Source organism: Oncorhynchus nerka, linkage group LG12 (assembly GCF_034236695.1).
Source record: "Oncorhynchus nerka isolate Pitt River linkage group LG12, Oner_Uvic_2.0, whole genome shotgun sequence".
Taxonomy (NCBI): Eukaryota; Metazoa; Chordata; class Actinopteri; order Salmoniformes; family Salmonidae; genus Oncorhynchus; species Oncorhynchus nerka.
Genome location: NC_088407.1, coordinates 82882281 through 82900373, shown reverse-complemented (window position 1 = coordinate 82900373; position 18093 = coordinate 82882281). Strand labels below are relative to the sequence as shown.

The window sequence follows — 18093 nt, the reverse complement described above, 5'->3', positions numbered from 1 at the left end:
CATAGCATTTTATATAGTCCTAACATAGCATTTTATATAGTCCTAACATAGCATTTTATATAGTCCTAACATAGCATTTTATATAGTCCTAACATAGCATTTTCATAGTCCTGACATAGCATTTTATATAGTCCTAACATAGCATTTTATATAGTCCTAACATAGCATTTTATATAGTCCTAACATAGCATTTTATATAGTCCTAACATAGCATTTTATATAGTCCTAACATAGCATTTTATATAGTCCTAACATAGCATTTTATATAGTCCTAACATAGCATTTTCATAGTCCTGACATAGCATTTCATATAGTACTGACATAGCATTTTATATAGTCCTAACATAGCATTTTCATAGTCCTGACATAGCATTTTATATAGTCCTAACATAGCATTTTATATAGTCCTAACATAGCATTTTCATAGTCCTGACATAGCATTTTATATAGTCCTAACATAGCATTTTATATAGTCCTAACATAGCATTTTCATAGTCCTAACATAGCATTTTATATAGTCCTAACATAGCATTTTCATAGTCCTGACATAGCATTTTATATAGACCTGACATAGCATTTTATATAGTCCTAACATAGCATTTTATATAGTCCTAACATAGCATTTTATATAGTCCTAACATAGCATTTTATATAGTCCTAACATAGCATTTTATATAGTCCTAACATAGCATTTTATATAGTCCTAACATAGCATTTTATATAGTCCTAACATAGCATTTTATATAGTCCTGACATAGCATTTCATATAGTCCTAACATAGCATTTTATATAGTCCTAACATAGCATTTTCATAGTCCTGACATAGCATTTTATATAGTCCTAACATAGCATTTTATTTAGTCCTAACATAGCATTTTATATAGTCCTAACATAGCATTTTCATAGTCCTGACATAGCATTTTATATAGTCCTAACATAGCATTTTATATAGTCCTATAACATAGCATTTTCATAGTCCGACATAGCATTTTATATAGTCCTAACAGAGCATTTTCATAGTCCTGACATAGCATTTTATATAGTCCTAACATAGCATTTTATATAGTCCTAACATAGCATTTTATATAGTCCTAACATAGCATTTTATATAGTCCTAACATAGCATTTTATATAGTCCTAACATAGCATTTTCATAGTCCTGACATAGCATTTTATATAGTCCTAACAGAGCATTTTCATAGTCCTGACATAGCATTTTATATAGTCCTAACATAGCATTTTATATAGTCCTACCATAGCATTTTATATAGTCCTAACATAGCATTTTATATAGTCCTGACATAGCATTTTATATAGTCCTAACATAGCATTTTATATAGTCCTAACATAGCATTTTATATAGTCCTGACATAGCATTTTATATAGTCCTAACATAGCATTTTCATAGTCCTGACATAGCATTTTATATAGACCTGACATAGCATTTTATATAGTCCTAACATAGCATTTTATATAGTCCTAACATAGCATTTTATATAGTCCTAACATAGCATTTTATATAGTCCTAACATAGCATTTTATATAGTCCTAACATAGCATTTTATATAGTCCTAACATAGCATTTTATATAGTCCTAACATAGCATTTTATATAGTCCTAACATAGCATTTTCATAGTCCTGACATAGCATTTTATATAGTCCTAACATAGCATTTTCATAGTCCTGACATAGCATTTTATATAGTCCTAACATAGCATTTTATATAGTCCTAACATAGCATTTTCATAGTCCTGACATAGCATTTTATATAGTCCTAACATAGCATTTTATATAGTCCTAACATAGCATTTTATATAGTCCTAACATAGCATTTTCATAGTCCTGACATAGCATTTTATATAGTCCTAACATAGCATTTTATATAGTCCTAACATAGCATTTTATATAGTCCTAACATAGCATTTTATATAGTCCTAACATAGCATTTTCATAGTCCTGACATAGCATTTCATATAGTACTGACATAGCATTTTATATAGTCCTAACATAGCATTTTATATAGTCCTGACATAGCATTTTATATAGTCCTAACATAGCATTTTATATAGTCCTAACATAGCATTTTATATAGTCCTAACATAGCATTTTATATAGTCCTAACATAGCATTTTTTATAGTCCTAACATAGCATTTTATATAGTCCTAACATAGCATTTTCATAGTCCTGACATAGCATTTTATATAGTCCTAACAGAGCATTTTCATAGTCCTGACATAGCATTTTATATAGTCCTAACATAGCATTTTATATAGTCCTAACATAGCATTTTCATAGTCCTGACATAGCATTTTATATAGTCCTAACATAGCATTTTCATAGTCCTGACATAGCATTTTATATAGTCCTAACATAGCATTTTATATAGTCCTAACATAGCATTTTCATAGTCCTGACATAGCATTTTATATAGTCCTAACATAGCATTTTATATAGTCCTAACATAGCATTTTATATAGTCCTAACATAGCATTTTCATAGTCCTGACATAGCATTTTATATAGTCCTAACATAGCATTTTATATAGTCCTAACATAGCATTTTATATAGTCCTAACATAGCATTTTATATAGTCCTAACATAGCATTTTCATAGTCCTGACATAGCATTTCATATAGTACTGACATAGCATTTTATATAGTCCTAACATAGCATTTTATATAGTCCTGACATAGCATTTTATATAGTCCTAACATAGCATTTTATATAGTCCTAACATAGCATTTTATATAGTCCTAACATAGCATTTTATATAGTCCTAACATAGCATTTTTTATAGTCCTAACATAGCATTTTATATAGTCCTAACATAGCATTTTCATAGTCCTGACATAGCATTTTATATAGTCCTAACAGAGCATTTTCATAGTCCTGACATAGCATTTTATATAGTCCTAACATAGCATTTTATATAGTCCTACCATAGCATTTTATATAGTCCTAACATAGCATTTTATATAGTCCTGACATAGCATTTTATATAGTCCTAACATAGCATTTTATATAGTCCTAACATAGCATTTTATATAGTCCTGACATAGCATTTTATATAGTCCTAACATAGCATTTTCATAGTCCTGACATAGCATTTTATATAGACCTGACATAGCATTTTATATAGTCCTAACATAGCATTTTATATAGTCCTAACATAGCATTTTATATAGTCCTAACATAGCATTTTATATAGTCCTAACATAGCATTTTATATAGTCCTAACATAGCATTTTATATAGTCCTAACATAGCATTTTAAATAGTCCTAACATAGCATTTTCATAGTCCTGACATAGCATTTCATATAGTACTGACATAGCATTTTATATAGTCCTAACATAGCATTTTCATAGTCCTGACATAGCATTTTATATAGTCCTAACATAGCATTTTATATAGTCCTAACATAGCATTTTATATAGTCCTAACATAGCATTTTCATAGTCCTGACATAGCATTTTATATAGTCCTAACATAGCATTTTATATAGTCCTAACATAGCATTTTATATAGTCCTAACATAGCATTTTCATAGTCCTGACATAGCATTTTATATAGACCTGACATAGCATTTTATATAGTCCTAACATAGCATTTTATATAGTCCTAACATAGCATTTTATATAGTCCTAACATAGCATTTTATATAGTCCTAACATAGCATTTTATATAGTCCTAACATAGCATTTTATATAGTCCTAACATAGCATTTTATATAGTCCTGACATAGCATTTCATATAGTACTGACATAGCATTTTATATAGTCCTAACATAGCATTTTCATAGTCCTGACATAGCATTTTATATAGTCCTAACATAGCATTTTATATAGTCCTAACATAGCATTTTATATAGTCCTAACAGAGCATTTTCATAGTCCTGACATAGCATTTTATATAGTCCTAACAGAGCATTTTATTAAGTCCGAACAGAACACTACCGCTAAACAGGACACAACCACTAAACAGAACACTACCACTAAACAGAACACTACCACTAAACAGAACACTACCATTAGACAGAACACTATTGCTAAACAGAACACTATTGCTAAACAGAACACTATTGCTAAACAGAACACTACTCTTAAACAGAACAGTACCACTAAAGAGAACATTATTGCTAAACAGAACACTATTGCTAAACAGAACACTATTGCTAAACAGAACACTACCAATAAACAGAACACTACCACTAAACAGAACACTACCACCAAACAGAACACTACCACTAAACAGAACACTATTGCTAAACAGAACACTACCACTAAACAGAACACTACCACTAAACAGAACACTATTGGCTAAACAGAACATGACCACTAAACAGAACACTACCACAAAACAGAAGACTCCACTAAACAGAACACTACCACTAAACGGAACACTATTGCTAAACAGAACACTACCACTAAACAGAACACTACCACTAAACAGAACACTACCACCAAACAGAACACTACCACTAAACAGAACACTACCACTAGACAGAACACTATTGCTAAACAGAACACTATTGCTAAACAGAATACTATTGCTAAACAGAACACTATTGCTAAACAGAACACTACCAATAAACAGAACACTACCACTAAACAGAACACTATTGCTAAACAGAACACTACCACTAAACAGAACACTACTACTAAACAGAACACTACCACTAAACAGGACACTACCACTAAACAGAACACCACCACTAAACAGAACACTACCACTAAACAGGACACTACCATTAAACAGAACACCACCACTTAACAGAACACTACCACTAAACAGAACACTACCACTAAACAGAACACTATTGTTAAACAGAACACTACCACTAAACAGAACACTACCACTAAACAGAACATTACCACTAAACAGAACACTACCACTAAACAGGACACTACCACTAAACAGGACACTACCACTAAACAGAACACTACCACTAAACAGAACACTACCACTAAACAGAACACTACCACTAAACAGAACACTACCACCAAACAGAACACTACCACTAAACAGAACACTACCACTAAACAGAACACTACCACTAAACAGAACACTACCACTAAACAGAACATTACCACTAAACAGAACACTACCACTAAACAGAACACTACCACTAAACAGAACACTACCACCAAACAGAACACTACCACTAAACAGAACACTACCACTAAACAGAACACTACCACCAAACAGAACACTACCACTAAACAGAACACTACCACTAAACAGAACACTACCACTAAACAGAACACTACCACTAAACAGAACACTACTACTAAACAGAACACTACCACTTAACAGAACACTACCACTAAACAGAACACTACCACTAAACAGGACACTACCACTAAACAGAACACTACCACTAAACAGAACACTATTGCTAAACAGAACACTATTGCTAAACAGAACACTATTGCTAAACAGAACACTACTCTTAAACAGAACAGTACCACTAAAGAGAACATTATTGCTAAACAGAACACTACCACTAAACAGAACACTACCACTAAACAGAACACTACCACTAAACAGAACACTACCACTAAACAGAACACTACCACTAAACAGAACACTATCACTAAACAGAACATTACCACTAAACAGAACACTACCACTAAACAGGACACTACCACTAAACAGAACACTACCACTAAACAGAACACTACCACTAAACAGAACACTACCAATAAACAGAACACTACCACTAAACAGAACACTACCACTAAACAGAACACTACTACTAAACAGAACACTACCACTAAACAGAACACTACCACCAAACAGAACACTACCACTAAACAGAACACTACCACTAAACAGAACACTACCACTAAACAGAACACTACCACTATACAGAACACTATTGCTAAACAGAACACTATTGCTAAACAGAACACTATTGCTAAACAGAACACTACCAATAAACAGAACACTACCACTAAACAGAACACTACCACTAAACAGAACACTACTACTAAACAGAACACTACCACTAAACAGAACACTACCACCAAACAGAACACTACCACTAAACAGAACACTACCACTAAACAGAACACTACCACTAAACAGAACACTACCACTATACAGAACACTATTGCTAAACAGAACACTATTGCTAAACAGAACACTATTGCTAAACAGAACACTACCAATAAACAGAACACTACCACTAAACAGAACACTACTACTAAACAGAACACTACCACTAAACAGAACACTACCACCAAACAGAACACTACCACTAAACAGAACACTACCACTAAACAGAACACTACCACTAAACAGAACACTACCACTAGACAGAACACTACCACTAAACAGAACACTACCACTAAACAGGACACTACCACTAAACAGAACACTACCACTAAACAGAACACTACCACTAGACAGAACACTATTGCTAAACAGAACACTATTGCTAAACAGAACACTATTGCTAAACAGAACACTACTCTTAAACAGAACAGTACCACTAAAGAGAACATTATTGCTAAACAGAACACTACCACTAAACAGAACACTACCACTAAACAGAACATTACCACTAAACAGAACACTACCACTAAACAGAACACTACCACTAAACAGAACACTACCACCAAACAGAACACTACCACTAAACAGAACACTACCACTAAACAGAACACTACCACTAGACAGAACACTATTGCTAAACAGAACACTATTGCTAAACAGAACACTATTGCTAAACAGAACACTACTCTTAAACAGAACAGTACCACTAAAGAGAACATTATTGCTAAACAGAACACTATTGCTAAACAGAACACTATTGCTAAACAGAACACTACCAATAAACAGAACACTACCACTAAACAGAACACTACCACTAAACAGAACACTACCACTAAACAGAACACTACCACTAAACAGAACACTACCACCAAACAGAACACTACCACTAAACAGAACACTACCACTAAACAGAACACTACCACTAGACAGAACACTATTGCTAAACAGAACACTATTGCTAAACAGAACACTATTGCTAAACAGAACACTACCAATAAACAGAACACTACCACTAAACAGAACACTATTGCTAAACAGAACACTACCACTAAACAGAACACTACTACTAAACAGAACACTACCACTAAACAGGACACTACCACTAAACAGAACACCACCACTTAACAGAACACTACCACTAAACAGGACACTACCACTAAACAGAACACCACCACTTAACAGAACACTACCACTAAACAGAACACTACCACTAAACAGACCATTACCACTAAACAGAACACTACCACTAAACAGAACACTACCACTAAACAGAACACTACCACTAAACAGAACACTACCACTAAACAGAACACTACTACTAAACAGAACACTACCACTTAACAGAACACTACCACTAAACAGAACACTACCACTAAACAGAACACTATTGTTAAACAGAACACTACCACTAAACAGAACACTACCACTAAACAGAACATTACCACTAAACAGAACACTACCACTAAACAGGACACTACCACTAAACAGAACACTACCACTAAACAGAACACTACCACTAAACAGGACACTACCACTAAACAGAACACTACCACTAAACAGAACACTACCACTAGACAGAACACTATTGCTAAACAGAACACTATTGCTAAACAGAACACTATTGCTAAACAGAACACTACTCTTAAACAGAACAGTACCACTAAAGAGAACATTATTGCTAAACAGAACACTACCACTAAACAGAACACTACCACTAAACAGAACATTACCACTAAACAGAACACTACCACTAAACAGAACACTACCACTAAACAGAACACTACCACTAAACAGAACACTACCACTAAACAGAACATTACCACTAAACAGAACATTACCACTAAACAGAACACTACCACTAAACAGAACACTACCACTAAACAGAACACTACCACTAAACAGAACACTACCACTAAACAGAACATTACCACTAAACAGAACACTACCACTAAACAGGACACTACCACTAAACAGAACACTACCACTAAACAGAACACTACCACTAAACAGAACACTACTACTAAACAGAACACTACCACTAAACAGAACACTACCACCAAACAGAACACTACCACTAAACAGAACACTACCACTAAACAGAACACTACCACTAAACAGAACACTACCACTAGACAGAACACTATTGCTAAACAGAACACTATTGCTAAACAGAACACTATTGCTAAACAGAACACTACCAATAAACAGAACACTACCACTAAACAGAACACTACTACTAAACAGAACACTACCACTAAACAGAACACTACCACCAAACAGAACACTACCACTAAACAGAACACTACCACTAAACAGAACACTACCACTAAACAGAACACTACCACTAGACAGAACACTATTGCTAAACAGAACACTATTGCTAAACAGAACACTATTGCTAAACAGAACACTACTCTTAAACAGAACAGTACCACTAAAGAGAACATTATTGCTAAACAGAACACTATTGCTAAACAGAACACTATTGCTAAACAGAACACTATTGCTAAACAGAACACTATTGCTAAACAGAACACTACCAATAAACAGAACACTACCACTAAACAGAACACTACCACTAAACATAACACTACCACTAAACAGAACACTACCAATAAACAGAACACTACCACTAAACAGAACACTGCCACTAAACAGAACACTACCACTAAACAGAACACTACCACTAAACAGAACACTACCAATAAACAGAACACTATTGCTAAACAGAACACTACCAATAAACAGAACACTACCACTAAACAGAACACTACCACTAAACAGAACACTACCACTAAACAGAACACTATTGCTAAACAGAACACTACCACTAAACAGAACACCACCACTAGACAGAACACTATTGCTAAACAGAACACTATTGCTAAACAGAACACTACTCTTAAACAGAACAGTACCACTAAAGAGAACATTATTGCTAAACAGAACACTATTGCTAAACAGAACACTATTGCTAAACAGAACACTATTGCTAAACAGAACACTACCAATAAACAGAACACTACCACTAAACAGAACACTACCACTAAACAGAACTCTACCACAAAACAGAACACTACCACTAAACAGAACACTACCACCAAACAGAACACTACCACTAAACAGAACACTACCACTAAACAGAACACTACCACTAGACAGAACACTATTGCTAAACAGAACACTATTGCTAAACAGAACACTATTGCTAAACAGAACACTATTGCTAAACAGAACACTACCAATAAACAGAACACTACCACTAAACAGAACACTATTGCTAAACAGAACACTACCACTAAACAGAACACTACTACTAAACAGAACACTACCACTAAACAGGACACTACCACTAAACAGAACACCACCACTTAACAGAACACTACCACTAAACAGGACACTACCACTAAACAGAACACCACCACTTAACAGAACACTACCACTAAACAGAACACTACCACTAAACAGAACATTACCACTAAACAGAATACTACCACTAAACAGGACACTACCACGAAACAGAACACTACTACTAAACAGAACACTACCACTTAACAGAACACTACCACTAAACAGAACACTACCACTAAACAGAACACTATTGTTAAACAGAACACTACCACTAAACAGAACATTACCACTAAACAGAACACTACCACTAAACAGAACACTACCACTAAACAGAACACTACCACTAAACAGAACACTACCACTAAACAGAACACTACCACTAAACAGAACACTACTACTAAACAGAACACTACCACTTAACAGAACACTACCACTAAACAGAACACTACCACTAAACAGAACACTATTGTTAAACAGAACACTACCACTAAACAGAACACTACCACTAAACAGAACATTACCACTAAACAGAACACTACCACTAAACAGGACACTACCACTAAACAGAACACTACCACTAAACAGAACATTACCACTAAACAGAACACTACCACTAAACAGAACACTACCACTAAACAGAACACTACCACTAGACAGAACACTATTGCTAAACAGAACACTATTGCTAAACAGAACACTATTGCTAAACAGAACACTACTCTTAAACAGAACAGTACCACTAAAGAGAACATTATTGCTAAACAGAACACTACCACTAAACAGAACACTACCACTAAACAGAACACTACCACTAAACAGAACACTACCACTAAACAGAACACTACCACTAAACAGAACACTACCACTAAACAGAACACTACCACTAAACAGAACACTACCACTAAACAGAACACTACCACTAAACAGAACACTACCACTAAACAGAACACTACCACTAAACAGAACACTACCACTAAACAGAACATTACCACTAAACAGAACACTACCACTAAACAGGACACTACCACTAAACAGAACACTACCACTAAACAGAACACTACCACTAAACAGAACACTACCAATAAACAGAACACTACCACTAAACAGAACACTACCGCTAAACAGAACACTACTACTAAACAGAACACTACCACTAAACAGAACACTACCACCAAACAGAACACTACCACTAAACAGAACACTACCACTAAACAGAACACTACCACTAAACAGAACACTACCACTAGACAGAACACTATTGCTAAACAGAACACTATTGCTAAACAGAACACTATTGCTAAACAGAACACTACCAATAAACAGAACACTACCACTAAACAGAACACTACTACTAAACAGAACACTACCACTAAACAGAACACTACCACCAAACAGAACACTACCACTAAACAGAACACTACCACTAAACAGAACACTACCACTAAACAGAACACTACCACTAGACAGAACACTACCACTAAACAGAACACTACCACTAAACAGAACACTACCACTAGACAGAACACTATTGCTAAACAGAACACTATTGCTAAACAGAACATTATTGCTAAACAGAACACTACTCTTAAACAGAACAGTACCACTAAAGAGAACATTATTGCTAAACAGAACACTATTGCTAAACAGAACACTATTGCTAAACAGAACACTATTGCTAAACAGAACACTACCAATAAACAGAACACTACCACTAAACAGAACACTACCACTAAACATAACACTACCACTAAACAGAACACTACCAATAAACAGAACACTACCACTAAACAGAACACTGCCACTAAACAGAACACTACCACTAAACAGAACACTATCACTAAACAGAACACTACCAATAAACAGAACACTACCACTAAACAGAACACTACCACTAAACAGAACACTACCAATAAACAGAACACTATTGCTAAACAGAACACTACCAATAAACAGAACACTACCACTAAACAGAACACTACCACTAAACAGAACACTACCAATAAACAGAACACTACCACTAAACAGAACACTATTGCTAAACAGAACACTACCACTAAACAGAACACCACCACTTAACAGAACACTACCACTAAACAGAACACTACCACTAAACAGGACACTACCACTAAACAGAACACTACTACTAAACAGGACACTACCACAAACCCGAATACTATTGCTAAACAGAACACTTTTACTATTATAATATAATGTATATAATATGTCTTTGTTAGCATTGTAAAATGCTGTGACTTTCTAAGGGCTGTCCACATGCTTCCCAGAATAAACAGTTTGGAAGAATTTGTGCATATATTATGACAACATTTTAGATTATTTCTGACTATTTTGAGGTAGTGTATACTGGAGACGGCGTCTCAAAATGGACAAATGTTACTATTGTAGCTTTTTTCTAGTTTGTCAAGCGAATGTCTTTTAAGGGAGTTTAGGAGAACACTCATTCAGTCCGCCAGCAGAACTGAAGGATTCTGAGGCCTCCAACTCATTCTCACTTAGAGGAAATTGAGAAACAAAAAGCTCTACTTTACATTTTCCACTAACATCATCTTCTTGTCATCAAGTTGTAAATTCTTGACTTTTGATTTTGTATTTGTTCTCCTTTTCTCTGTTTATGGTGTACTCATACTATATACACTCTCTGCGAACAACTCCATTTCCCATCATGCTTTGTCAAAAGATGGTATTCACCCCTTCAAAGGCCTTAAGCCTGCGGCCCGTCAGGCGAACAGCCCGAGAACAGAGCCCAGCCAAACCTGCAGTTGGCTGCCCCCCCCCTCAGACAACCAACACCACTGTGTTGCATAAAGGACAGAAGCACTGGTTTACATGACCTGTATTTACACATTTTATCCTTAAGATTGAATAAATCTTCATTAAAGCTGGATATTTTTCATAATAGTTTGTAGTCATTATTATAATAGGTAGAGTAGTATTGATAGGCTATGTTACTTATTGAAGTTGTTCAATAATTGTACTTTTACCTGTATACAAGTGCAATGCAACTACCATTATTTGCTTGCACAAAATGACTCTACGCAATTAACCTTTTTGTATGAAGTCCAATGTCAATGACGAGCATCACATATCCACATTTAAGTGTTGAAGAGGTAGATATTCTTTATGCGTTTTATCTAAACTCATATGATACATAATTTCATAGAAACAACATATATTTCTCCAGTCTCTATCCTGTGCTGTTAGATACAAGGGTATTATGCCTCTGCATGGTTCTGGTGCTGATTGGATCGCGGCTGTTCGCTCCCACTTTTCTGTTGCGGTTGACGACACATGAAACCCACCAGCCACATGGTGACACACCCAGAAGGTCCAGCGTAGGATCCCAAGTGCCATCTCAAAATGGCAGCCCTATAAACCTGTACAACAGGCAGGAATCTGTTGTCAGTGAAGGAGTCAATTGTCTTTCACTAATCAATTCACCTTTTGATATTGATATTTACTATCTCAAATTGCAAATATGATTTTTGTTTGCTATGTACTTCCAGTGTCAATTATAACAGCATTTCACTGGGTTTCAAAGATCTGTGGCTCCATAATGAAAATCTAACACCACCTTCTTGCTGATATCAGACATATGATTTTAATAGTCTGTTTAGTCAACAGGTTGGTGTGAAGGCTTTGGAGTTGTAGACTTTGAGCTTAAAAATAAAGGAAACTCCTCCAAAATGAAAGTCTGTGCTGGGATGAAGAATCTATGTGGTTGGTCAAATAAAAGCGGCCATTTTCAAAATGTTGACAGCCAGTGTCCTTGTTATGCGTCTTTAAATAAATGACATGTGTATAATCTAAGTGTTATAGCAGTGGTGACAGAACTCAGTTAATTTCATGACTGTAACAAGTGCTGCAAAAGTGCTATGTACATTTTACCACACAACACTCAACTAATGACCATATAAAGCCATTACTATTTTTGTATATGGACCAAGAATTTGACATTTGTGAACATATTAAATCTACCTAGTACATTACTAGTTTTACAATCATATTGCAACTGGAGTCAAACTTGTACAATTCAAGCCAGCAATTTGTAATGTAAGCTAACAGTCTAACACCTAAGAATGTATAGAGACCCCTCCCCTTTTACAAAATGGCCGCCTCTCTGCATGTGGACGTCCCCGGAAGGGTGGAATTCTTGTTGTTGGATGTCTGCAGCTATAACCTTGAAGGATGCAATTTCATCTGTCATTTATTCTTCCCCATCTAGACTGTGTCAGGATAAACTGTACTTCCAGTAAGTTAACACTCAAGTTTAATTTTGCTCTTGTATTATGATACTCTGCTGTTTAAAGGAATGTGTTATTTGAACTTTGTCTTTCTTATAGTGTTGGTTGGAGAATGGCTAATGGGTGTGTCTGTCTGTTCAACTGGTCAGACCATCAGTAGACTATTGACAACACAAACATCCAAACTAGAAACAGACAAGGTGGTGATTTGTTAATCTTTTTAGGTTTTGGGGTTTTATTTAAGGCAATATTTTCTTAAATAATAAAATTTCATATTATAGGGTCCTGTGACAGATTGTTTTGTATGAATTTATTTGAGTTATATAAGTAGTTTCACTGTAATAAAAGTTTGGTTTAAAAAAATGTTAAACAACATGCTTTCCCTGTTTAGAGACTTATGATTATATAACCCTTTTTATAATCTCTAGTATATGTTTTCTTTTAAATGGCAGATAGGTTATTTAGCATTTTGTTTTTTTGTCGCAAAGTTGAGATTAAGAAATCACCACCTATTACGTAACTAAATGTGAAATAATTGTTACATGCAAACAAAGCTTCATCATAGGTGAACAATGGAGAACACCTGTTTAGTGGAAGTAACCCCATTATACAACATGATAAGGAGATACAGTCTATAGAGACGTTATTCATACAGTTTAGGTCCTATCCATGTGAAATGCCACAGTTCAAGAGTCCATGGTTACTGTAGGATTTGTGTTAGATTGTTAATTTGGTGAGATTTGTTTGCATCTCAATGTTTTAGCCTCTAAATCTGAGCTTCGATTTGACATTAGAATAGGGATTTTGGGTCTTAGTACAATCAACAATAACTGCTTTTACTCGTGATTAGGGCTCGGAAACCTTCAGTGTACAGGATGTGTGTGTGTGTGTGTGTGTGTCTGTAGGGGGTGCATTTGTGCATGTGTGAGTGACAGATATGATTAATATTATTCTATTGGCCATTAATGTCGGACGATATGGGCCTCTGACCAATGTATTTGTATCACTGTTTAATCCATTGAAAATAATAAATATAAGATGAAGAAAAAATGATTGGAAAAGAAATAAGTTCTTCACTGTCGCGCTCACTATCCTCAAACTCCCTGTCATAAATCAACCAAGGCGCAGCGTGCATGTAGTTCCACAACTTTTAATGAAAGTGAAATAACCAAAAAACAAACAGGTAAACAGCAAAGACCGTGACGCAACCGAGGTACACACACACACACACACACACACACACACACACACACACACACACACACACACACACACACACACACACACACACACACACACACACACACACACACACACACAAACACACACGGAAGAAGAATTACCCACAAAACACAGGTGGGGAAAAGGCTACCTAAGTATGGTTCTCAATCAGCGACAACGATTGACAGCTGCCTCTGATTGGGAACCATACCAGGCCAAACACATAGAAATAGAAAACATAGAAAAAACACAGAATGCCCACCCCAACTCATGCCCTGACCAAACTAAAATAGAGACATGAAAAAGGAACTAAGGTCAGGACGTGACATTCACAGGATTTGATTTTACGCGTATTATACATTAGTAGCTCTTTACTGGGCTATAGACCTCTTTCCTTGACGCGTTGCACTAAGTAAACCTATACTGTTAGGTTGAAGTGTCATGGTAGGGAGTTGGGTGTCGTGACAAACAATGGATGTTATGCCCAAATGCGGTGCTAAGAGTGTCCAACTCTATGGTAACGTTAACTTTACAGCCTTTTAGTGAAGCCAGCAACATCTGGCGTGTTATATTTAGTCTTTGTGAAGGATGTTCCTCTATGTCATTCAAATGTTTTTTGAGGAGACGCTAAAAAAACTTTGCCGGTTACAAAGCTACGTTCTGATGTATTGGTTCATTGTCACTTCATAGGGACTGGTCCAAATTCACGTTTCGGCCGATGACCACCCACATTTCCATGATGAGTGCTGGCACGAGAATTATGGGTATACTGACAAGATTCATGTCTCTCTGCCCTGACAATTGGAGTCATTGTCCACATAGCACCACGGCGGGCTGCCTAGCTCCCGCCTATCCTTTCTTTGGATTGGTGGATGCATCTCATTATTGTAATATTTAAAAAAAAAAAAAAGTAATTGATGAGGGTGGGTGACTTCAATTGCCTGTATTCAATGGAAAGAAATGCTATGCTACTAGCCTCATTCCATGAATATGCATAGCCATCTCGAGACAACTCCGATATAAAGTATATCGGTACACTCCTAACAACCTAAGCATTATGAAACTCATATTTGATCAAATAAACCTCATGTAGCAAATTAGGCACCCATTTTTTGGTCGACCAAATTTGACACTCTCTCATTGACTTCCATATAAACTCCTTGCTTGATGGGCAAAACAATGAAAAAATGCCAACTGCTGAGGGAGACATTATTTTCTGGAAATGTAGGCCTCTCTATTCCTCTCTAGCTAGCCATCTAACTAGCTGTGTGAGAGTACTTGATGCCGTTCACTGAGAAATTGTGCTATCAGGGATCCTTGGGACGTTCCTACGCCAACCTGAACCTAACCGTAACCTAACCCGAACCTAACCGTAACCTAACCGTAACCTAACCGTAGCCTAACCCGAACCTAACCGTAACCTAACCCGAACCTAACCCGAACCTAACCGTAACCTAACCCGAACCTAACCCGAACCTTAACCGTAACCATTTGTACGGACGTCCTAGCTATCCTACTATATTTTTCCTTTCAAGTGACAGAATTCAGGGGCTACAGCCCTACAATCGATGAAAACACAGCTAAATACCTTGAAGATGTGTCCTATGTAGTTTATTTCCAACTGGTTAGCATGAGGCAACTGATTCTTCAGAGCCTAGGCCAACAAAAAATTGCTGGAATCATTGCAGTTTATCATCCCTCTTACTAGACACAGTTTATTTTCATAAAAATATATAGTCTTTCTGGTGTTCCTAAATTCCTGAAATAATGTTCTTTCCTCAAATGTAAGAAATCAGCTTTCTTAGAATCTTTGTAGGGCTGTTTTAAAGCACAATACATTCAGAAAATGTATATATATATTTTTTTTTTCATTACAGCTATAATAATACAAATATTGGCAGATATATCGGTTAACAGTAAATATTTTTTACTCTAATATCGGAATCGGATCCCAAAATCCCATATCGGTCGGGCTCTACCTATAATTTCTGGAGTTATAATCAAGGAAATAGCTATGGCATTTCAGGACAAACAACAGATAACATCAGGCTGGTCTCAAATAGCCTTTGTTATTAAAGAGCCATACAGTAAATAGACTAAAATAATGACCATACCCCACCAATACTGGACCCAATATCTGCAGCTTGCAAAACAAAAAAAATCAAAGTTTTAACACTGCCAACTGACAGCAGAAGGAAACAAGAAACTGTCCAAATCAATACAGCATCCCTCCAGGGGCTCTGTGCTCGTCTGCTTCTGTCTGGCATACTCTGTTTGTGCTGACTTCAAATGAACAGCACACACACCCATGACAGGGTGAGAACACACACACACACACATACACACACACACACACACACACACACACACACACACACACACACACATGACAGGGTGAGAACTTACACACACACACACACGCACACACACGCACATGACAGGGTGAGAACACACACACACACACACACACTGATTTGGAATAATGAAAGGGATTTCGAGTCGCTATGATGAGTAAAAGCTGAGTAATTGTTGCATTGACTGCAGTGTTTTTCTGCTCAATACATATTTAAAATCGTACATTTTCGCAATCAAGGTGCTAGTCCAGTGTGCAGTCATGATTGAAGAAATATTGTTTTAGAAGAAAAGTATTCGTTGTTGCTTTTTAAAACAGTACCTGAAATATGTATTTCCTAAATATAACCAAACCTTTGCTTTCCACAGTATGCAATTTTAAAAGTGACGAAAAATAAGATGCTCCAATGATCCCAAATGTAAATGAATCAGAAGACAAGTCAGTTTGACATGTCAAGCTGCTCTGCTATGATCATCTGCAATATACGCCTTCAATTACCCTGCTTCTTTGACTGGTTATAAATAAGCTCATTATATCGCCTCCTCTATTGAAAAAGGCCCAATGTAACAGCCCCTATGGGAAAGTGGAAAGCAAAGGTTTGGTTGGTGACGCAGGATGACTTTAACTTTGTGACCAACCATGGTTCTCAGGCAAGGGACCCGAGACCCTGTATGCTGGGCAAAAACTCAATGATAATGAGTGGCATACGGTGCGCGTGGTCCGCCGAGGAAAAACCTACAAGCTCATGGTGGACGATGACATAGCAGAAGGTATTATATCATCTACAGTCTGAGAGAAACAAGGGGGTCCACTTCATTTCAACTCCAGTCAATTCAGAAAGTTAAGCA

At 36.1% G+C, this 18093-nt stretch overlaps 1 protein-coding gene across 1 annotated transcript in view; it reads left to right on the top strand.

The window, feature by feature from the left end:
- The window catches only part of LOC115118574 (neurexin-3a-like), an 824201-nt gene that overhangs the window by 289267 nt on the left and 516841 nt on the right, over window positions 1–18093 (top strand). The window contains exons 13-14 of the mRNA XM_065025866.1: window positions 13653–13679; window positions 17896–18015. Coding sequence (XP_064881938.1) covers window positions 13653–13679; window positions 17896–18015 — 147 coding nt within the window. The remainder of the gene's footprint in view (window positions 1–13652; window positions 13680–17895; window positions 18016–18093) is intronic.